Here is a 24,189-nt window from a genome sequence, read left to right as displayed (position 1 = left end):
GAATTTAAGGGAAGAGAAGAAAAAGCTTCAAGCAATGTAGGCTGTGCTTTTAGATGAACATAAGTACATATTCAATGCAGCAGTACTTTGTCAAGAGGTCAACATTTACTGCCTATTCATGCATTCTGCATTCCTACTGTAACTCATGGTCACCTAATATAGCAGCTGTCTGTTCTATTAATTATATTTCTAAACATTAATCCTACCAGTATATAAATCTGGAATGAAAATCTGCCAGATGCCTGATGTATCTATGAAATGCCGATTATACCATCATCCTTTCTGTAGCAAGCCAACTAAATAGTCTAGCATCCCTGTACAACAGCAGGAATGCTTCTTGTGCAGTTCTTTTACATTTCCTTTTTAGTCATTTAGCAGACACTCTTATTCAGACGAACATACAATTAGTGCATTCTTCATAATATAGATCAGTTAGACAGCCACATAATCCAGTAATGGTATTTGTATTTTACTGGGTGAAATGGCAGAAATGTCAATGCTAGTCAGTTGTTTTGTAGTGGACGCAAGACTTAACTGGAAGCCAGTGGAGTGTGCGAAGGGGAGCGGTGATGAGGGAAACCATGGGAATGTTTGAATACAATATGGGCTGCAGCTTGGGGCAAAAAAAAAAGCCTGAATAAAGACTGCGATGTTACACAGAGCCTTTAGATGACTCCTCCAAATATAGTATTCACTGTATGAAGACAATGAGGCCTTCTGGCAGGACCATCATATGTCACCAGTGCAAAAAACAGACCTGGTCCTTTAGGGCAAACAGCATGGCCTTTCACTAGTCAAACAGCATTACACATTGATCTCTCTGTCTTTATCTTTGGCTTACTCCTTCTCTCTCTCTCTGCCCTTCCGTCTCTCCTAAATGATAGGAGGCCATGTGATAAATATGAAGGAGGCCATGTGACAATATGAAGGAGGCCATGTGACAATATGAAGGAGGCCATGTGACAATATGAAGGAGGCCATGTGACAATATGAAGGAGGCCATGTGGCAATATGAAGGAGGCCATGTGACAATATGAAGGAGGCCATGTGACAATATGAAGGAGGCCATGTGAAAATATGAAGGAGGCCATGTGACAATATGAAGGAGGCCATGTGACAATATGAAGGAGGCCATGTGGCAATATGAAGGAGGCCATGTGACAATATGAAGGAGGCCATGTGACAATATGAAGGAGGCCATGTGAAAATATGAAGGAGGCCATGTGACAATATGAAGGAGGCCATGTGACAATATGAAGGAGGCCATGTGAAAATATGAAGGAGGCCATGTGACAATATGAAGGAGGCCATGTGACAATATGAAGGAGGCCATGTGACAATATGAAGGAGGCAGGTGACTTGGTGTGAAGACCTATGAAGAAAGGGCCTTGAACGGAGCGCTGAGGGCCAGCAGTAGCGACAGCACAACCTCATCTACGTCACATGGCTGGGCACCCTCTTGGGTCACGTCACTACTGGCATACCACTACTGAGACTGAGACTCTGAGAGTAGGTAGAGGATTAGACAGTTTAAAATGTGTCCAGGGTAGTGAATTAATGAAGGATAGGAACACAGTACAGATTGGCCTTGGTTATGTGACCCATCTTGAAGCCTGACCAGTAAACTTCTGGGAAAGACCAGATTGTTGGTCGAAGACAGCATGCTCAAGGTTTTTGTAAAGACAGAAGGGATATTGGTCTGTAGATTTTGACAAGAAAGGGGTAAGGTGTTGATCTCTTGAAGTGGGTTGGTAGACATCAGGTGTTTTAAGTCACCCAGTAAAAAGTTGAAATAAGTGTACCTATTCTGTGCAACTGTTAAAGAAATGTCATCAGGAGGAAAGATGTTTAACGGTTTATTAAATGTGTTCAACCTACCAGTTTTAGACCAATTCATGCCCCCTGTAAAACCCAATGCTCTGTGAAGAGAACCAATAGACAACAATTAATTTTTGATAAAAGAGCAGTTTTCTGGTGGGAAATCTTGCAGTTGCCTATGAGGAAAGCCTGCCCAAACTTGTTGGGAGTTATTGCAGTGAGACAAGGCTAAATATATTGAATATATATATATATTATGAAATTGGGCAAGGGAGGAAAAGGGGATATACATTTTTATTTTATAAATCTCTAAAACATTGTCTACCAAAGAGTCCACTCTGGAAATGTGATTTTCCAAACACACAATTCGAAAATAGCCAAAGATAAGCAAAATCAAAAAGGGTCTCTTAATCTTGTACAAATACATTATATTTCAGAATCTATACATTTGAGAACATACTATAAAGAGCATTTTTCACGTTGTCTGTATCAGTAAGGATCACACATCATCCGGTCTGACAGCAGGCACAAACAGGTCTAGAAAGGCTTTACATTGTCCTCTTTCAATTTAATTCTATGTAGTTTGTGATACACAAACATGTCAAACATCCTTCTTTCCCATTACATTTCTGCGAGTATTTCCAGAACAATCTGAAATGCCCAGAATATATTGCATCCTCTCTCACATGGAATCACCAGTTCTCCCTTTTCATTTTGAACAGCGAGAAAGAAACCCCATTTCAAAGGGATCACCCCTGCAACAGCCTTGACTGTTCACATTCAGTAAATACCCACAAAAGCTTACATAGTAAATCACACAAATAAAACAAGACAATCGAATGCACTTATTTCTGAGTGGCTAATTGCCAATTAGTAACCCAATTGCGAGATGCCTAATTCATAGCTTTTACAGATAACCTCCCTGGTAGGCTGACATGGCAGTCCCGCGCAGCAAGCCACATTTTACCTCATTAGATTACTGCAAATTGCAGAAACTGGAAAATGGGTTCATTTACCTGCGGTGTGATTGAATGTATGTTTATGAAGCTTTTATGAAACCAACATTTCATTTTGCCACGTCTGTTTCTCGCTGCTTCCTATACCCTCCAGACGCAGTGGTAAACCTGCAAGATAATTACGATGTGAAGAGAACTGGGAAACTATGTTAAGATTTTGAGGCTGCTACAAACACTGATAAAGTACAATCTGCAAACATGGAGACTAGTTTAATGTGTAGTAGATTTGGCATCTTGGTGTAAAGTCTACTTTACCTGATCATCCTTGCAATGAATCGCATGATCAATATTAATTTAGCAGGTAATCTCCCACTTTACCCATCAATTCATTTTCAATTCCATTACTACTCGGTTTTTCCTGCCACCTCCCCCATTCTATTTGACAATAGAATGGGGGAGGTGCGGACATCAGTACTGACACTTTCCTGCACATCACAACATATTTGTGAACATGACTAATCACAGATTAGCAGATGGGGGACGTTAATTACACTGGAAGAAATAAAAAGACCCAGAGGATGATTCTACTGGTGAGCGTCATATGTGGAAGGCCTGGCGTGTCCTTGTAGTGATATACATGCGAAGAGTCGAACTTGAATCAAACATTTAGATGGCGTGTTTGGGGTTTGGAGTACCGTCTATGCATGTTCCAGTACATACATCAGCCATTCGTGGTCAAGATCCTTATCCAGAAGAGGGGCCATAGACACGCAGGAAATCAGCCAGGCTTTTACTGAAAGACGTTTATGAGTGGTCATTCTAGATGCATTTGTTAATGCATGGGCTTTGTGATTTGTTTCAGTCACTGACAGACAGACATTTTTAGCCAGTCAGAAATTTCCAGTTGATAAACAAGCCCAGTTGTCGGCAACACTTGCAGTTCAGTCATTTAGGTAACTTCCAGGTATTGTACACTTTATAACATGGCTGGAACCACACCACTCAGTAGGGGAAAAAGCCAGTGCTGAAGACAGCTAAACAATAATACTCGTTGATATAGTAGGGATTACAGAAGTGGACAGGGACTTTGCTTTACTGTCATCAAGGAGAGAGAGGCAGGCCTTCACTGTAAACTTATTTTTATGAAGGAACCACAGGTGAGCTGAGTTTAATTTAGGAAATCTGTAATGTATTCCCACAAATGAAATATACATATTTATTTTTGCTCTCAGTTGTGGTAAAGTTGCGGTGTACAAGTTTATAATTCTAATGATGCATTCCCCTGAACAAACCTGTAGCTAATTAATGTTCGATACAGTGCAGCCCACACATATTCAGACAGAGAAAATTAAAAAAAATTTGACTGGGGATTGGAAATGCTAAAGTGATGAAGGGGGTAAAGGGCAGGCAGTCAGCCATTATTTGAGAGTATTTAGATTTATTTCAGATTAAACTTTTAAATTATAACAGAACATTTTGTACGCTGTTACCCCATTTAAGGGTTAGGGTTAGTATTTGTACAACTGGCTTCACAAGTGTCTCTCATTGGGTAATTATGTTTGTTTTCATCATTACTACATGCACAAGAAAACCCTAGTTAGGTTAGCAATGACAACTGGCCTGCTCGACCAAAGATCTCAACAGCGGATGACCAAAAAATGCTCAACATTTTATGAGAGGTATGAGTGAATGCAACTACCATTAGCAGAATGTTGCAACCTGGTCTCAGAATGATGACGTTGACTATTTTACATACATTTTAGGCAGGGGATTTCGTAAGATATATTACGTGCAGTAAAATATCATTAGAGTCGGAATGAGAAAAAAAAAATAGCAGCAACCATGGTTCGAAGCAGCAAACTTCCACATTTTACTATGGCGCACTACCCTCTGCTCCACTGGGGAAACAGTAACTAGTCCCGGCGAGTGGTGTTGTCACAACATATGTTTGAAGGGTTTGAAGTGATTTTCTTTGTAATCCTAACGCAATCCATAACCCTAACCTTAACCCCAGTGCTGTGATAGCTAACCTTAACCCAAACCCTAACCTGAACCCCAGAGCTGTGAGACGTAACCTTAAACTAACCTTTTTTATTTTTTTAGTAACCCAAATCTTAACTCTTAACCCTGCTGTGAGAGCTAACCTTAACCATAACCCCAGTGCTGTGATGCCTAATGTCAACGTAACGTTGACAATAAAATACTTTTATAACATATACTAGCAACCTTGCTATTGCTGTTACTCATCCTAAATCCCCATGTCTAGTGTGGGTGAGAGGGTAAGGTGACTGCCTTGTAATCCAAATGTTGCTGGTTTGAAACACAGGTCCAACATTTTGTCAAGAAATCGTCTTTCATAGCGTTCGTAAAATATCATACATTTGTCTGGCGTTCGTATTTTATTTTACATTTTAATAGTGGTCGTAACATTTGAAATATTGTAATAGCATTCGTAATATATTTTACATTTGATTAATTTCATAATGTGTCATACGTTTTGGTGGCACATTGTAATGTAACCTAACGTAACGTCACATATCATACGAAATCGGGTGCCATGGATTTTCATAAAATAGTCTACGTAGGTTCCTGAGACCAGGTTGGAATATTTCAGTAGCCAAACTACAGAGGCTGGGCCGAAAGTTTCAGAACTATAGTTAGCCTCAAAAACAGGATGGCCAAACAAATTCCAGAAGAACCTGTACTGGAACTCTAGAACTCCCCTTGGACTTTTTACACTTTTTGTGTTACAAAATGAAAACCGAATGGATTTAATCAGGAGTTGAAAATAAAATCAGCAAATTGTCCTAAATTAATTGCACAAGTATTTACCCCCTTTGCTATGAAAAAACCCCTTTGTGTTGCAAATAATTGTCTTTAGAAGACAAATCCAGAATAAGGTCCTTTAAAAGCGCCAATCAGGAGTAGAATATAAGAACAATTCCAAGGCTTTGTATATTCCAATGGGCAGAGTAAAGTCCATTATTAAGAAATGGAGAATATGGCAAAATTTTGAATCTATCTAGAACAGGCTCTCCTCAAAAACTGATTTTCCAGCTACTCTCAGAGACACTGTGCATACAGCAACAATAGCCCAGGTTCACAATAGCCCAGGTTCACAATAGCCCAGGTTCACAATAGCCCAGGTTCACAATAGCCCAGGTTCAGCCTTTTCAGCAAAGACATTGCTGAAAAAACCTCAGTTTGCCAGAAGGCATGTGGGAGACACTGAGACAAAGTGGACAAAGACTCTATAGTCTGATGAGCTTTATGGTCTCAATGCAAAATGCTATGTTTGGCACACATCATTTTGAGTTTACCGTCCCTACAGTGAAGCATGGTGGCGGTAGCATCATGCTATGGGCATGCTTGTCTGCATCACGGTCTGGAAAGCCTGTGAAGATGGAGGACAAAATGGATGCAGCAAAGTAGAAAAATACTGGAAGAAACCCTGCTGAAGACTCCAAGAGACAAGAAGCTTGGCAGAAGATTAATCTTCCAGTTGGACCATAACCCTGAACATACAGCCAAAGGCACACATGAGTGGCTTAAAAACAAAAGTTCAATGCCCTGCCAGTAAAATATCAGACCTCAATCCAATTGAAAATATGTAGAAAGTGTTGAAAATTGTTGATGTACTGCTAAATGGCAATCAACCCAAACTGACCTCTACAGCTGTGTTTGTAATTGTGATCTAGTTACAAAGTAACAGTCCTTTTCCATTTAGCATTTCTTTTATTTTGTCCACCCCCTGTAACTACTGACAGCAGCACTAGGATCCAACCAAATTGTCTTCCTAGATCCAACCAAATTGTCTTCCTAGATCCAACCAAATTGTCTTCCTAGATCCAACCAAATTGTCTTCCTAGATCCAACCAAATTCTTTAAAACTCATTGGATGGCACTTCACCTTGCAGAAGGACAATGACTCCTAAAAAGGAAAACAAGTTTTTCCAAGGCCGGAGTGTGAAATGTTCTTGACTGGCCAAGTCAATCACAGAATATGAACACAACTGAGCATGCTGAGAAGACATAGGCCACAAAGGCCCAGAAACAAGCAGGTACTGAAGGTTAGCAGCACAGGCCTGGCAGAGCATCACCAGGGAAGATACCAAGTGTTCGGTGGCTCGCAGACTTCAGGCATTAATTGAATGCAACAGTTTTGCAACCAAGTACTACATGACAACTAAGGTGAGACGAGGCTAAATGAGTTCATTCTAAGACGTTTGCTAAAGTTGAGTCTGATAAGCTATCAGTCACCTCTTCGTGTCCTATGGAGTGTCCTGAGTTTTTTTTTTAAGGTGTGCTATTAATGCATATAGCACATAACAGCCAGAGTCCCACACCACCTCAGCACAAGTCAACCACGGTAAATCACACCAACTTATAATGGCAGACAGTGGCATGCAGGCATGTCGAGAACGGATTCTCTTGTCACTTTAATGTAGCCCCTGCAGTTGCCGAGGAAACCAGTTACTTGTGTGTTGCCACGGCACACATCCTAGCGTTTCTTTCCTTATCCTTCTCTGACCCTTCAGTCCTGAATGCTGCCACAGAACACACCATGCACCTTCTATAAACGCATGGACAGATTGGCTGAGCACCCAGGGCAAGGTTTCCCGTTTTATAAGAGGTACGAGAGGGACAGAAAGTAGAAGGCTACTTTTTACATCAAACTGTGAAGATGTTCTCTAAACTATTTTGCCACATTTTTGTTATAGAGTGCCTTACAAAAGTATTCCAACCTCTAACCAATCCTCTAATGTCGCTGAAAAAATATGGTGGGTGATTTTAAAACACTTGACAGTCAAATTGAATGATTGGGGACATTGGTTATGTTTGAAAATATTTCCAAGAAAACAAAAATTCAACCCTCACATATTTATTATTTGGTGGAGCCACTTTTCGCTGCAGTAACAATTTGAAGTTTGTTAAGTATGTACCAGCTTTTCAGTGTAACACAGTGATTCTGACCCATCCTAGGCAGATTTGCTCTAGGTTGTTCTGGTTGGTTTAACAACACATGTTGACCGCCATAATTTAATTGAGATCAAAACCTAGACTGGGCCACTGAAGGTCATTCGCATTCATGCTCGAGAAACTATGTTGCTTTGGCATTTTGCTTTGGATCATTTTCCTGCTGAAAGGGGAAATTCCTCACCAGGTTCAGTTTTGGCAGACTATGACAGGTTATCTTGCAGCATTTTCCTGTTTTGCTCCATCCATTCTTCCCTACATTTGAACAAGATGCTCAGTCCCTGCTGATAAGAAGCATCCTCAGAGAATTATGCTGCTAACTCCATACATCACTGTCGAAAAGTTGTGTTGACGCATGGACAGGGTCAAAACTCAAAGCCCTATCGCTGTCTCGTCTGACCACCTTTTCTCAGTTAGATCACTCTCATTCTTTCATATAGAGATCTTCACAGCTACTGAAATCCGAAGCTCCTTCAAAGTCGGGCTCTTTGTGGCCTCACAAGTCTCCTTAGTGTTTCAGCACTGAGTTTTAAGGGACAGAAAATGTTCACCCGGCACAGGCAGAAGAGGACTGTTCAGCCGTCCAAGCCTGGTTCCTCTCTAGGTTTCTTCCTAAATGTTGGTCCCTCCTAATTTTTCCTAGTCTCTGTGTTTCAACAATGTTGTTGCTTGCTCCTTGGGGTTACAGGCTGGGTGTTTTGTAAAAGCACTTTGTGACAACAATGTAAAAAAGGGCTTTATATATTAATCTGATTGATTGATCAATGGCATAGTATTGGCAATAACTTTCATCAGTGTAAAGAGTGAGCTTCCTCAGAATACTTATGCAACATATATTAGTTTAATTTTCCAAATATTTCCCAATACAAAATCAATGTCATCATGAATTCATAGATTTTGAGTGTCGCCATTTAAAAATAAAACATCAAACACCATTTCAATGCACCATTTCACATTCAGCAACGGGAAAATACGTCTGCGGATTGAATACTTTCAGAAGTGGTTGGGTGTTGTATTCCTAACAGAAAATAACAGATGCACTCAGCAAATCAGGTAGTAGTATCTAAATCAATCAGGGTCGTCTACACTAACTGATAGCTTGCTAATTGGTGCACTAATCCAGTCACTAAGTACTGTACTGGCGCCTGCACTCTGCTTGGGAGTGTGTCCAAAGTAAACACACCCAGCACGGCGCAGGTCATCGATGCCTCGTTTCTCAACCCATGAAGACGGAGGGTGACAGAATACCTGTGAACAGATCTGAGACAAAGGGGGGGGGGGGGTACTGCCCACGGTTAGAGCTTAGGGAAAGGACTGTGCGGGGCAGGTGACTCCAACCAATTCCTGTTCTAAAGAGCTACAGGCCATGGTTCCAGTCCAGCACTTACATACCAGATTAATGTAAAGAATTGCCATTCAACGGGACAGAGCACAAAAAATTTGACAAAAGGGAAGCTGTATGCCAGAGTTGCCTTGTGTATCTCATGCGTCTGTGGCCTGATATGATACAGCAGTATCTACATAGAGGGGATCGATAAGTACAGTATCTGAGGTAAACAGAACAGGACAAGAGGACCACCACTCTTCCTGTCTATTGTCTGTCATCACCCAATCTTTGTTCCTAAGGACAGACGGACACAAATCAATAGTAAAAGGTGACAGGAGCAGAAGTGAAATGAGACGCTTATACCAGAGACGGTCCTCCTTTTGTATTTACATGAATGAAGCTGTAAACTGAGCTTGTTTTCAAGTGTACTAGTGTTATTAATCAGTGTTCATTCCTGATAGGTCTGCAAAGTTATGGTATTCTAACACTTCAAGCAACAACATCAGGGAAGAAACACCATGGGGAAATTGCTGTTTTTACAAGAGCAGTGATACACTAGTGCCCCCTGGTGGAAGTATGACAGCCCCACAGGGGTACATTGTTCAAGTAATTACGTACTGTAGACACCGTATATTATCATTCAAAAGCAGACACAAGACGGTTGGTTGAATATTTTATTATGAGTATTAAAGCTGATTTTAAATGTCTTACACATGTACATAGATGACAATGGAATATGTAAGTTTACAAAAGATTACAATAAATGTTTTTAAATCAATATTTACACATTTCTAAATGTAATGTTTATTAAATGTCAACGTATACCTTCTTTCTAGGATCTAACCAAAGGCTTGGGTATCCAACGCTGAACACAAGGATATCTCAGTCAGATGTGACTCACACCATATATGCGTGTTTCTTCACTTTTTTCTAAGAACAAGGTGGAATGCAAACTAACCTGTCACAGTCAATTTCATGTCTATTAACTTGAACACATTTTAGTTAAAACATAACAAAGCAGTGCTTGCATGTTTTGTTTAATCGATCTTGGACAAGATTTTTTTTAGAAAAGACTGGCTTATGACTGTTGGGAAAGTTTAGAGAGTCATCAAGCCCTTTTTTCTGAGTCCATTTTCTATAACAGTCCTTGAAAAGTAGGCCAGAGACCAATGACACCATGTTCAACATGGGAATGGTACCACTATATTTCATAACATTATGGTTAAAATGGTAACATTTTATTTTATGACAATGGTTACAAATGGTAACATTTTATTTTATGACAATGGTTACAAATGGTAACATTTCTTGATAACAATAAGAAATCTAATTGGAACACTAGACTAAAGCACTCCTTTATTTACAAGGCACTCTAGCAGAAACATCCAGAATCTCTCATCACTTATTAAAAGGTAAAACAATTATCCTTATTGCTTGAAAACACAGGATTGGTAAGCATTTGACACACCAAGGGTAGCCTCTGAACTAAGTAAATCCAACATCACCTTTGTCCTACAGAATTGGAAAAGACATAAAATTGACTTGAGGCTTGAATGCCTAGTGTCACTGAATCAATTTAGAGCACTGCTGGAGGTTTGGTGAGGAGAACAATACGTCTGCTTGTGATGTATGATGATGCGTTTGGAGAGGTTTTCGAGTGCTGCTACAGACATATCTACATATTTCTATTGCGCATTTAACTTTAATCATACATAAAAAGGAGTTTTATTATGTGCATTTGTGTACAGCCCAGCACTGTTAATAATAACTTTCCTATTGAAATAAAAATAATTTCAAAATAACAAAATTGTCAACACTGATTAGAAATGATATCACTTTATTTTAATAACACTGGGAAAAACATTAGGACCAGGACTATGCCAGTATTATGATACTACAAGTATTGCGGCAAGGCAACAAAACAAAGCACATTCAACATGAGGAAAAGTCCTATTGCCGGAAAAAGAACAAGTTAGCCAGACAGTTGACTTTTTTCCAAGCTACTGAACCCAATATTTTCTAACACGCTTTTAAAGAACCAAAGTTGGGTCTATTTTGTCTATTTTTGCTATTGTAAGAATAACAATTTCCTGCATTCATCCTGAAAAAGTATGTTGAACTTTATTTGGGCTATATAGCTACAGAATGGATTGAAAATCAAACAATAACTATGAGATTAAGATACTGCCTCATCTTTAATCACAGATTACATTGATTGAACTACTATAATGTCAAAAATAATTAATTAATTAATTAAATAATTTTTGTCATTTCCTTTGAGGGAACGTCATTAAGCAATCATTTAGTAATAAGCACTTGTTTAGTATTTGGTCCAATATTGCTAGCATGCAATGATTACATGTGCATGAAAAGTGTTGCCATACCTTAACACATGTCCTCTAATAAACGCTGAAAAGCTATGCTTCAACCTAAAAGTAATTGTTTAATTTCAAACTTTTGAAGTATAAAGCCAAAAAAACAAGGTACATTTTTTTTAGTGTTCCAAACACATGGCACTTTATCACAATACAAGCATTTGCTAGCTGCCACCACAAAACATAAAAATACAGGTTTCGAACTGCTCAGAGTTAACTCTGAGCAGTTTTTCATGTCTTGGTAGTGTTGTCTGATAATATTACTTAAAAGCCCAAACAGAATTTATGAATTAGGGTGGATTATTATTATTTTATAATGTAGGCTACCTTTTCCATTTTTTATACAGGCCAGTAATATTGAGTGAATTAAATGTTGTTGATACCTTTTTAAAGTCGCAAAGCCCAGGGGGGGGGGAAAACTGACTCTGTCTTTTGGAAAATCTCGTTAGTGTTAGTTTCACATTTCTTTGGGACCGAAAACATACATTGTAATACCAAATTCACACCAAAAATAGCATTCCATGGATGTGTTGAAAAAAATCTATGATTCCCCACCAAAAAGTATTGAGTGTGAGCAATTTTCACATTATGTTTTTATGATGTTGCCTGTAATTTCCCTTATTTGATAAATAGATGGATTGGTACATTTCATTTAAAGTGGGCCAGATGTGAATCCTTTGAAAGAGGTGTGCAGACTTACAAGTGATAGTAAGAGGACACACAGGACGGTGAGGAAAGGGATTAGTATTTCATTAATTCTGTACCTACCAAATTCCATTTGCTTGTCCTCCCCAATTAAGTTGCCAACATCAGCCTGCAGTGGACATGCTATATATCCCATTGTCTAAAGGGATTCTATATCAGTAACACATATCTGAATCTGCCTTCCCCTGACACAGGCATTCATTCCTGTTGCAAAGAGGAGTCTAATTTCTTGTCAGTATATCCTTGCTGTGGCAAAAATCTTTTAGGATAGGCCAGACAGCCTCTCACTCACCTCCCACAGCTTCCTGGCCAAAGCATCATCCCGCCCCATGGCTCCTGCTTCCTGCAGTGCACAGGAAGAGAAGTAGCGCCCACTGAGGGCTTCGATGCCTTCCTGGAGGGCACAGTACAGGGTTGTTTGGGCTCCTGCCTCTGTATCCAGAAAGAAAAGCTTAGCGATGGGCACCTGGAAAAGCCTCAGCCATGGGTTGAGGTTGCGAGAGAACTCTGTGTGAATAACTCCTATAGGGCCAGAGAGAAAGGATGGTTCAGAAGAAAATAGGTTGGATTGCAATGAACTGCCTTTTCCCAGGCAAACATTGTTTGGAAACATTACCACTGTATTAAAAATCTATATAATTCACATACGACACACACATATCATCGAATTGTTGCAGGAATAAAGCTTCTAGTGCATCCTTGACATAAAGGCTGAAAACATCTGTCATTTTTACATTAAATTTAAAGGCTTTGATTAGCCATAACAATATTGTTTATATCAAACCCTACAAAAACATTTATATTAAAAGAGAAAATAATAAAGATCTTCAAGCGATTTATGAACTTAGACAACATAAAGTAATTTTTGGACTTTCTCTTTATGCATGCAACTCTCTAACACAGGGAGATCAGGGATGAGCTAGCACAAGTGCAGAGTCATCTGGATATATTGCTCTCCCCGCACTAATGCAATTTGATAGATCTTTGTGAAATAATGATTAAACACGTAAAAAACAAAGGTTCTGTCACAGCAAATATGCAATACTGAGAAACCTCAATCAATTGTGGTACATACCATGTACATTTGATGTGATAAATTTCAGTTGCAGGTTTAAATTTAACCTATTCTAACATCTCAAAAGATGGCTCATTGGCTTGTCCAGTAAGCTCATGAGTGGTCAACGAAAGAAATGTAAACGTTTGAGCCCACGACAGACATCGCATTAAATGTTCATGGTGTGTCCCACATACAGTGGGGCACAAAAGAATTTAATCAGCCACCAATTGTGCAAGACCTCCCACTTAAAAATATGAGAGAGGCCTGTAATTTTCATCATAGGTACACTTCAACTATGAGAGACAAAATGAGGAAAAGAAATCCAGAAAATCCCATTGTAGGATTTTTTATGAATTCATTGGTAAATTCCTCTGTAAAATAAGTATTTGGTCACCTACAAACAAGCAAGATTTCTGGCTCTCACAGACCTGTAACTTCTTCTTTAAGAGGCTCCTCTGTCCTCCACTCGTTACCTGTATTAATGGCAACTGTTTGAACTTGTTATCAGTATAAAAGACACCTGTCCACAACCTCAAACAGTCACACTCCAAACTCCACTATGGCCAAGACCAAAGAGCTGTCAAAGGACACCAGAAACAAAATTGTAGACCTGCACCAGGCTGGGAAGACTGAATCTGAAATAGGTAGATGATAGCTTGGTGTGAAGAAATCAACTGTGGGAGCAATTATAAGAAAATGGAAGACATACAAAACTACTGATAATCTCCCTCAATCCGGGGCTCCACGCAAGATCTCACCCCGTGGGGTCAAAATGATCACAAGAACGGTGAGCAAAAATCTCAGAACCACACGGGGGGACCTAGTGAATGACCTGCAGAGAGCTGGGACCAAAGTAACAAAGGCTACCATCAGTAACACACTACGCCGCCAGAATTCAAATCCTGCAGTGCCAGATGTGTCCCCCTGCTTAAGCCAGTGCATGTCCAGGCCCGTCTGAGGTTTGCTAGAGAGCATTTGGATGGTCCAGAAGAGGATTGGGAGAATGTCATATGGTCAGATGAAACCAAAATAGAACTTTTTGGTAAAAACTCAACTCGTCATGTTTGGAGGAGAAAGAATGCTGAGTTGCATCCAAAGAACACCATACCAAGCATGGGGGTGGAAACATCATGCTTTGGGACTGTTTTTCCGCAAAGGGACCAAGACGACGGATCCGTGTAAAGGAAAGAATGAATGGGGCCATGTATCGTGAGATTTTGAGTGAAAATGCCCTTGCTGATGGAAGGAGTTTGAAGATGAAACGTGGCTGGGTCTTTCACCATGACAATGATCCCAAACACACCGCCCGGGCAATGAAGGAGTGGCTTCGTAAGAAGCATTTCAAGGTCCTGGAGTGGCCTAGCCAGTCACCAGATCTCAACCCCATAGAAAATCTTTGGAGGGAGTTGAAAGTCTGTGTTGCCCAGCGACATACCCAAAACACCACTGCTCTAGAGGAGATCTGCATGGAGGAATGGGCCAAAATAGAAATATAACCAGATAACGCTGTACTCACACTAGCTCAACCATACACTCCCTACATAGAGACTGTCCAACAATTACTTCAAGCGATTTAAGAACACAGACGAATTGTAGACATATGTGGTGATTACCCTTAAAATACAATACACTTCAGAATTCAACGTTCCCAATGTCGCAGGATTCATTTCCTGTCGTGTGCGCCTGACTTCAATTACTAACAACCATCTGACACATCACACAGCTGTTACACATATGGGCAGAAACCTAAAAGGAAGTAAAAAGAATTGCATGTAGGTCCGAGCAGGAGCGCCTGACCTGGGTGGAGGCTGTAAGTGGTGACGCCAGTCCCCTCGAGGCGGTTGGCCAGCTCCCGCGTAAAGAGCACGTTGCACAGCTTACTGTGGCAGTAGGCCTTGAAGTTATGCCAGGCAGACTGGCCCGGCACCAGGTCCTTGTAGGTCCCCAGCAGTGCGAAGTCCACAGAACCCAACCGGTGCAGCAGAGCCGACACATTGACCACGCGGCTCGGACTACACTCCTTCAGCCGCTCCAGCAGCAAGCAAGTCAACAGGAAGTGACCTAAATGGTTGACCCCGAACGCCATGCCGAACCCATCCTCGGTGCGGCCAGACCCCATCATTCCTGAAACGAGGTGACAGACGGTGAGACCAAAGACGGTGAGCCAGGTATTTATGCATTAGTCTTCAAGTTATTATATGCCTTATTCAACAGCAGCTGCATATCATTTGAATATGTTTACATGTTATACGTCCCTCGGCCACACCTGCATTATTGATTAGCAGGTCCAGTCTGGGCTCAGTCTTCAGGAGGGTTTCAGCAAAGGAGCGAACAGACTTCAGACTGCCCAGATCCAGCTGCATGAACAACACCTCATTGTTCCCACTCTCCTAAAGGAAAGAGGTGGCAATAAAATAGTGTGTATTGAGATGGCTCCAGACATGTGACTATTTATAGTCTGTCTACGGATACAGACTTTCTGTCTATGCGTACATCCCAATAATAGCCAGTATGCACAGTTAAAAAATGTGTATGGTAAAAAACAAAAAAATTCTGAAAGCATAATCCATTGTGATATTCATATACCACATATTGTGTGATCATCTGTGTAATGTGGTCGCCATTTCTGATATCATTGCCAAGCAAGGGGCTATGTCCATTGACTGCATGTGCACACAAATTGATGGAACTACTCAAATAAACAAAACACTGCAGTTTTCAAAAGACAACCCACACAAACATAGCCCAAAACAATACAGGACAATACGGGGTAAACCTGTCCACAGATATTTTCTAGTTAGCCCTCGGAAAGAAAAATGTTGTTTGGAAATTGTATTATTATTATATTTCAATGATCAGATGCTTTAGTCAAACTAGAATTTCCATATTTTTTCACTACTGTATACGTAAGGACAATAGTAGCCATGAGTTGCGGTTGAAGCTAATCGAGACCTATGTATAAAAATGACTCTTCTGTTACCCTCCGGATGTCATAAGCAGCAGCTTCAGCTTTTTGTTTATCGCGGCAGGCCAGAATGACCCTGGCACCTCTCTTGGCCAAGTCCAAAGCAGTAGACTTCCCAATGCCGGTGTTACTCCCTAGGAAACAAAAATCCACACTTGAAGGAAAAAGCTTTCCGCATGAAGTCTGTGGACAAATGTACTTGAGCACACCTTAACAGACTGCGTCATTACAACATTAGCCTAACCTGTAACAACGGCAGTTTTCCCTTTCAGTGTCACAGAACTCGTACATCTTGACCCTTTGAAGACATTGTAATAAATTATCAAATATAACACTATTCCTATTGCCAGGATGGATATAAAAACGGGCATTACTACAGCAGCACTATATGTTATCATAAAATTTGGAAACTATTTTAGATCGCACATTAGCAAACTTCAGAACGCTAAACAAGATGAAACAAAATCGCTTGGATTGTTTTTCTTCCCAATACTCGCTTCCGGGGTCTTATACATGCAGTAGGGAAGTATTCCACCAGATGTCGTCTTTCTAGTCCAATACTGACAATTGGCCTGAGACAACGACTCCGACGTTATTTTTCTTTTATTCCATTCGCCTCGGCTCGTCTTTCCTGAGCTTACTCTCCAAATCTATTGCCGATTGCATAAGGTCAGACTGGAGGAAACGCAAGTAATATGAAAGTGAGATCCTCCCACAGCCGTTGGTAGTTGTACTTTCCTTCCTCCTAACTTCATTCAAGTGAATCAATCTAATGAGTTCCATTCAGTATTTTCATTCATGTGCTTAAAGTGGTCAAATATACCGATGGAATATAGGCTCAAATCTGCCCCACTATATATATATATACACACACACACACACACACACACACACACACACACACACACACACACAGTGGGGAGAACAAGTATTTGATACACTGCCGATTTTGCAGGTTTTCCTACTTACAAAGCATGTAGAGGTCTAATTTTTATCATAGGTAAACTTCAACTGTGAGAGACGGAATTAGCATTTAATTAGCATTTTATTGCATGAAATAAGTATTTGATACATCAGAAAAGCAGAACTTAATATTTGGTGCAGAATCCTTTGTTTGCAATTACAGAGATCATACGTTTCCTGAAGTGCTTGACCAGTTTTGCACACACTGCAGCAGGGATTTTGGCCCACTCCTCCATACAGACCTTCTCCAGATCCTTCAGGTTTCGGGGGTGTCGCTGGGCAATACGGACTTTCAGATCCCTCCAAAGATTTTCTGTTGGGTTCAGGTCTGGAGACTGGCTAGGCCACTCCAGGACCTTGAAATGCTTCTTACGGAGCCACTCCTTAGTTGCCTGGCTGTGTGTTTCGGTCATTGTCATGCTGGGAGACCCAGCCACGACCCATCTTCAATGCTCTTACTGAGGGAAGGAGGTTGTTGGCCAAGATCTCGCGATACATGGCCCCATCCATCCTCCCCTCAATATGGTGCAGTCGTCCTGTCCCATTTGCAGAAAAGCATCCCCAAAGAATGATGTTTCCACCTCCATGCTTCACAGTTGGGACGGTGTTCTTGGGGTTGTACTCATCCTTTTTCTTCCTCCTAACAGGGCAAGTGGAGTTTAGACCAAAAAGCTCTATTTTTGTCTCATCAGACCACATGACCTTCTCCCATTCCTCCTCTGGATCATCCAGATGGTCATTGGACGGGCCTCGACATGCGCTGGCTTGAGCAGGGGGACCTTGCGTGCGCTGCAGGATTTTAATCCATGATGGCATAATGTGTTACTAATGGTTTTCTTTGAGACTGTGGTCCCAGCTCTCTTCAGGTCATTGACCAGGTCCTGCTGTGTAGTTCTTTGCTGATCCCTCACCTTCCTCATGATTATTGATGCACCACAAGGTGAGATCTTGCATGGAGCCCCAGACCGAGGGAGATTGACCGTCATCTTGAACTTCTTCCATTTTCTAATAATTGCACCAACAGTTGTTGCCTACTCACCAAGCTGCTTGCCTATTGTCCTGTAGCCCATCCCAGCCTTGTGCAGGTCTACAATTTTATCCCTGATGTCCTTACACAGCTCTCTGGTCTTGGCCATTGTGGAGAGGTTGGAGTCTGTTTGATTGAGTGTGTGGACAGGTGTCTTTTATACAGGTAAAGTGTTCAAACATGTGCAGTTAATACAGGTAATGAGTGGAGAACAGGAGGGCTTCTTAAAGAAAAACTAACAGGTCCGTGAGAGCCGGAATTCTTACTGGTTGGTAGGTGATCAAATACTTATGTCATGCAATAGATTGCAAATAAATAAATCTCTCACAGTTGAAGTGTACCTATGATAAAAATTACAGAACTCTACATGCTTTGTAAGTAGGAAAACCTGCAAAATCGGCAGTGTATCAAATACTTGTTCTCCCCACTGTATGTGTATATATATATATATATATATATATATATATATATATTCTCCTTCATGCATCATTAAATATTTTGCTAGCTAACGTTTTCTATTCCACTCACTCCACAACATAAAGGCAACAATGTTTTTTTATTTACCCTTTTAATTAAATATACTTTGTTAACAACAGTGCCAGCTTATATGTCATGTCCACATGATTTATAACCTCAAGCCTAGGCTCAGTTGTTACCACATGTAGAGAGCTGGCTATGGACAAAGTTACATTATCTTCTATGAATGGATGCACTGTTCAGTGCCGGCAAAGCTTTAAACAAAACGAATGAATAGACAAAAGCATGAAAAAACATTAGCTTCATTCACAAACGTCTTGAATTGTCTAATATTCCTATGATTCTATTTCCTGTTTGTCATTTCATGAGCAAATAATTCCAACTTCCAGTTTTGTCTGGGTTAATTGTGAACCAGGACAACCGAAATGGAACACCTTAACTTACTGAGTCATATTCACTATTCACATTTGTAACCACTTCTCGAATCTCTTTGACATTGTTGGTGGATCTGAAAGTTATGTCAACTCAAATTACAAAAATCTACATACACACTAAGGAGATGTTGAGTAACAGTGGAGGGGCTTTTATGAAAGTCCACATAGACGCTCACTGACTTCCCATAGTTTCTTGGATGCGGCGTCATCTCTGGCCTTAGGGTAGACGTTCCTGACCGTACAGTTAGAGAAGTAGCGTCCGGAGAGGGGCTCCAGGCCCTCCTGCAGTGCACAGTGCAGTGTGGTCTGACACCCAGCCACAGGGTTCTTAAAAAACAGCATGGAGAAGGGCTTCAGCAGCACTAACAAGAGAGATTTAGAGTAACGGCCCAACTCCGTCTCGATTATACCTAAGACAAAAAGACAAGAGTTAAGTTATCCATCCAATTAATAAATTAGGCACACACTTTACGTTCCACTGAGTTACACCATTACATTAAAAAGCTTTACACACAATCTTTAATCTTCTAAAAAGTACTGACCTGGATGAAGGCTGAAGCAGCTAACATTAGTGCCATGCAGTCTCTTGGCCAGCTCATGGGTGAAGAGGACATTACACAGCTTGCTGTTGCAGTAAATGTAGAACATATCTATGGCAGACTTGCATACTCCTGTCTCCTTGTGAGTGCTCAAGCAGTTGAAATCAATTTTTCCAAAATTATGACCCAAGGATGCTACGTTAACCACTCGACTGGGACCACACTCCTTTAGACGGTCAAGCAGCAGGTTGGTCAGCAGGAAGTGACCGATGTGGTTGACACCAAACATCATCCCTAAGCCATCTTCTGTGGTGTCATGCATGAAAATCCCTGTGGGAACATGGAAACCATCATACATTCATAATCACTACTCATGGGACATCCTTGCTTAATATCCTCAAAGCCTTTCCTTCAACCCTGCATTTATGCTTCCATATCACGATTGCTTTCATGTTAGTGAATTAAATGTGGCTCGGAGGAAAGGAAGCAATTTGAGACTATCAAGATGCACCCACTTTAAAGCATGCTTTCACCTGCATTGTTGATTAGCAGGTCCAGTCTGGGCTCAGTCTTCAGGAAGGTTTCAGCAAAGGTGCGAACAGACTTCAGACTCCCCAGATCCAGCTGCATGAACAACACCTCATTGTTCCCAGTCTCCTTCAGGACACACAGATGTTATTCTGTCCCAATGTCACTGAGCAGTTAATACACAGTTGTTCATCAGTATAGTATTTGAAAAATCTTTAAAACATTTCTTTAATCTTTATCACTGTGTCTTTCCACACAAAAAGGTTTTGATGTGAAATAAATCTGTTAATGGAAAGTGGAGCAGTGGATGTCGAGCGTCTCCTTACCCTTCTGATTTCAGCCATGGCAGCCTCAGCTTTGTGTCTGTTGCGGCAAGCCAGGATGACTCTGGCCCCTCTTCTGGCCAGATCCAGGGCTGTCTTCTTTCCTATGCCTGTGTTACTTCCTGGAAAATCAGTATTTGTAGGATTACAGCAAGCAGCAGGAAAAGGGATTTGTACACATTTTTATTAATTGTAATAAAATAGCACTCCTGAAATATGTGTTGGATTTTAAACTGTCTGTGAGACCGGGAGATGGAGGCAGAGGGGAGCTGTTGTTCTGGTAAGCTTTAAAATGCAAGGTCTCCATACCACAAGGGTTTTTCCTTTCCAATGTACAGCATGTTACCTCACAAACAAAATCAACAAGGTATTGCTTAGTATAACTAGAAACTAGAAGGACTTTTCACACCTCTGCTTTCTGGAATCATGGATTAAAGACTCCACTCTGAGCACTACTGTAAAACTAATCGCATGTTGGAACAATGCAGTAAATCCAAAACGTGATGGTGCATGCTTGAAGGAAAAAGCTTGGTGCAGTGGTTGGTGCCATGGCGTCACTATACTGTCTAAATCCTACTCTTAAGACTGTAAACTCTGCTTAGTCGTTTTGGTTGGAACATACATTACCTGTCAAAAGTTTCACCACACAGTTACCCATTGACATGAATAGGTGTGTCCTAACTTTTGATGGTACTGTACATTGTCCTGAGTCCCCGTGCATCCACAGGGCAACAGCAACAGCTGACCAGATCACTTAGGTGGAATGTCCCTTAATTACACATTGACCATCACAGGGAATTTAAAACCAGAAAAACCTTGAACAGGAGCTTCCCATACACAAGCAGCTGATGAAATGTCCAACCAGACAACACATTTTTAGACCATTATTAAAGACCTATTAACGGGACATGCCACACTGCTATCTACAGCAATCTAAGGACCTCAGACCAACTGATGCTTCATCTCATCTTGTGCACAGATACTTAAAACTGCAAATCCTGTCAAACACAATGTGGGGAAACAATGGACTGCCTTCACACCATAGAGATGGTTATATTCAAGGACACTAATTAAAAAATACAACTACAGTGACAAGCTGACATCCTATATAAATGTACAGTGATAAAAAGAAAAATTTATATATTTGATATATATTAACTAAGACTGAAAAAAACTGTTCTGAAAAAAAATCCACCTTAAAGCAAAGTGAATCCCATTGTTTACCATGTTGAGAGTTCATGACTGTTCTAGTTACATTCCTGACATAAATAGATGTTAGAATCAGAGACAAGGCTTGAATATTACTCTTTGACTTGTACAAATAAGTGAGAATATATTCAAAAGGATTCACAACTGTAATGGCTAGCATTTTGGTTTAAATTTAGAAAGCTTTCAATAAAACATTTTCGTTGTAAAAATGTGAAGTAGGTTACTTAGCTCTTCAGGAAACAATTCCAATTAAATCCTTTTCAGTAGAAAAATGTGAAGACAGTGCATAATGATGCCCCTTGCAGTCTATGGAGGCATATTCCATTAGATATATTCCATATTATTCCATAACAGTGACATTTTCTGTGTACAGTATGGGAAACACACGAAATTCTGACCAAAAACAGACTCACCGGTTACTATGGCGGTTTTCCCATGTAGTTTTACACTGCTCTTGCATGTTTTCCCTTTGACACATATATTATGAAAAATCAAATAGGCCACCACTACCACTCCAGCAACAAGAAAAAAGGCAGCCATGGAGCTTTTAGATCCTGTGTGAGTTCAGACCGTTCACTCCAGCATTCCTTACTGTAGTTCTGCCTAAAGCTCTACTTTCTATGAAGTTCTGGAGAAACTTAAACCACACCCCCATGGATTGCACATGTGCAGCTGAGTTGAAATGGTTACCACATAAGGCAGAGGCAATGAACAGTACAGATTGTGCCATAACATTGTGGCTTCTGCTAAAGCTTTTTATTTTTAAGGCTTTTATTGACAGCTGGAATTATTGGGAGAGTAAGTGAAGGCGGAGACGGGTACTGAACCCTGATCTCCAGTGAGAAGCCACATATGCACATGGAGCTGGGCTTTACCACTGGGCCACAGCTCCTTTCAAATAAATATTATATAAACAACAATGAACATTAATATGCTTTGCATTAAAAGACAGTATATTGGTTAGTTGCTTGGTAGTACCGGTAGAGTTTCCAATAGGGCGTCAGTGTACCAAAGGCCTGTGGCATCTTCACTTGGTGGGATGAGCTGGGAAGGAATGATGTCAAGTGGGTCACAGTCAAGTGTTTGATACCGTTCCGTTCCAGCCATATGAGACATCCTCTCAGCAGTTTCCTGAGGCACACACCAACACCACTTTACGTCTCAAGTCAGGAGTTTATTCTCCCGGTGGTCTTGATCGATCATCCATGGTTACATGGTGAAATGGTCATTCATGCCGGCCCCCTTAAATTAACACAGGATTAACTCTCAAACTCCATGATTGGGCACAAAGAAGCTTTCACTGATCACTGGAGTGTAGCCTACTGATGTGGGTGGAGGCAATAAAGCAGGGAAATGTTTTGCCCGGGAGTCTCTTGGCCAGATCATGGGTGAAAGGAAAGTAACACAGCTTGCTGTTGGTGTGGACACTACAGACATTCATTGAAGACATACTAAATTGGCTCCCTGCTCAAGTGATTAAAATCAACTGTGAGAAATGCATGCCCGAAGTCAGACATCATTACTACTCGACCTGGACCACAATCTAGATGGTCCAAAAGCATGTTGTTCGACAAGTCATGACCAATGTACAGTTGGCACTGAAGAGTCTAGTCTGCCCAGTCGAAACTGAATAAACACCAACTTACTGTTCCCACTCTCCTGAAAGATGGATTTGTTACTCTGTCACAATGTCATTAAAAAATGAATGCCAAGTCATTCATAAATTTAGCACCCCCCCCCCAAACTCTCTATTCAGTGACTTAGGACATTCACCACACCAAAGTTGTGATAAGATCTGTTAATGTTCAACAAGCCAGAGATAGTGGAGCCTCTCCTTACCCTCTTGATGTCAGCTTCCTGGAGAAAGAGGCCATATTATTAACTGCATTCTGCTGTATGTTCAAATTCCAATAGCAAAGAAAAACAATCGATGTTAAAACAATCGTATTTCTTGGCTGTCACCATGATAGTTTTGCCAGGATTTAATGGCTTTGCATCTCTAAGAAAAATTGCAGTCCCAACTCCCAAAAAGGAGAAGAGACAGCCTCATATCACCTTTGTCAAAATACCATTGCTTTCCAGACTAGCCATGAGGCAAGCTAATTCAAAACTAATGGGAAGGCTAGTAACAAAACATAACTTGTGGTCCTAAACAGCCACAAAACGGAGGTACAGACTCTCAAAGCACAGCCCATGGAAGTTAAACCTGAGCTTGACTGCTTAAGCATCAGTCCTTCAATGTAGATACATTGCAACTTTGACCTATGACATACAACTGGGAAGAGTGTAGCGTGCTGTAAACAACCACTACTTACTGGATAACTGACTAAGAAGAAGCATTACTGAACGAACAACACTGATCACCCAAGGTCTCAAAGCAATAGAAAATAATGCAGCACAATAAGACCCATTAAAGTTTGTTCTTAAAAAAATCTTTGTATTTACAATGTTTTACCAGACAAGCAGGAACAAAGAACCGTTATTTACAGATTACAAGTATTAAAAAAGA

At 40.7% G+C, this 24,189-nt stretch overlaps 2 protein-coding genes across 3 annotated transcripts; both read right to left on the bottom strand.

Moving 5' to 3' along the window:
* Positions 1-9,738: 9,738 nt before the first annotated feature.
* Positions 9,739-17,002, bottom strand: LOC105010647 (dehydrogenase/reductase SDR family member 13). The gene is made up of 5 exons (XM_010870154.5): positions 16,425-17,002; positions 16,196-16,314; positions 15,482-15,605; positions 15,013-15,339; positions 9,739-12,680 (listed from the first exon to the last, which is right to left on the bottom strand). Exons 1-5 carry the CDS (start codon positions 16,576-16,578, stop codon positions 12,421-12,423), a joined length of 984 nt encoding a protein of 327 aa, XP_010868456.1. The 5' UTR covers positions 16,579-17,002; the 3' UTR covers positions 9,739-12,420.
* A 1,714-nt stretch (positions 17,003-18,716) lies between these two features.
* On the bottom strand, positions 18,717-22,278 carry LOC105010709 (dehydrogenase/reductase SDR family member 13). 2 transcript variants are annotated; one of them, XM_010870283.5, is made up of 5 exons: positions 22,094-22,278; positions 20,475-20,593; positions 20,154-20,277; positions 19,624-19,950; positions 18,717-19,491 (listed from the first exon to the last, which is right to left on the bottom strand). In XM_010870283.5, the coding sequence occupies exons 1-5, from the start codon at positions 22,218-22,220 to the stop codon at positions 19,232-19,234; spliced, it is 957 nt and encodes a 318-aa protein (XP_010868585.1). In that variant the 5' UTR covers positions 22,221-22,278; the 3' UTR covers positions 18,717-19,231. The 2 variants fall into 2 exon arrangements, with proteins under 2 accessions (XP_010868585.1, XP_019897932.1); XM_020042373.2 differs by having other exon boundaries at positions 20,475-21,986; positions 22,094-22,181.
* Between the last annotated feature and the right edge of the window lie 1,911 nt (positions 22,279-24,189).

The sequence above is a fragment of the Esox lucius genome, chromosome 1, assembly GCF_011004845.1.
Source record: "Esox lucius isolate fEsoLuc1 chromosome 1, fEsoLuc1.pri, whole genome shotgun sequence".
NCBI classification, from domain to species: domain Eukaryota; kingdom Metazoa; phylum Chordata; class Actinopteri; order Esociformes; family Esocidae; genus Esox; species Esox lucius.
Note: the sequence above shows the minus strand (reverse complement) of the source record. Positions and strands in the feature narration are given on the sequence as shown.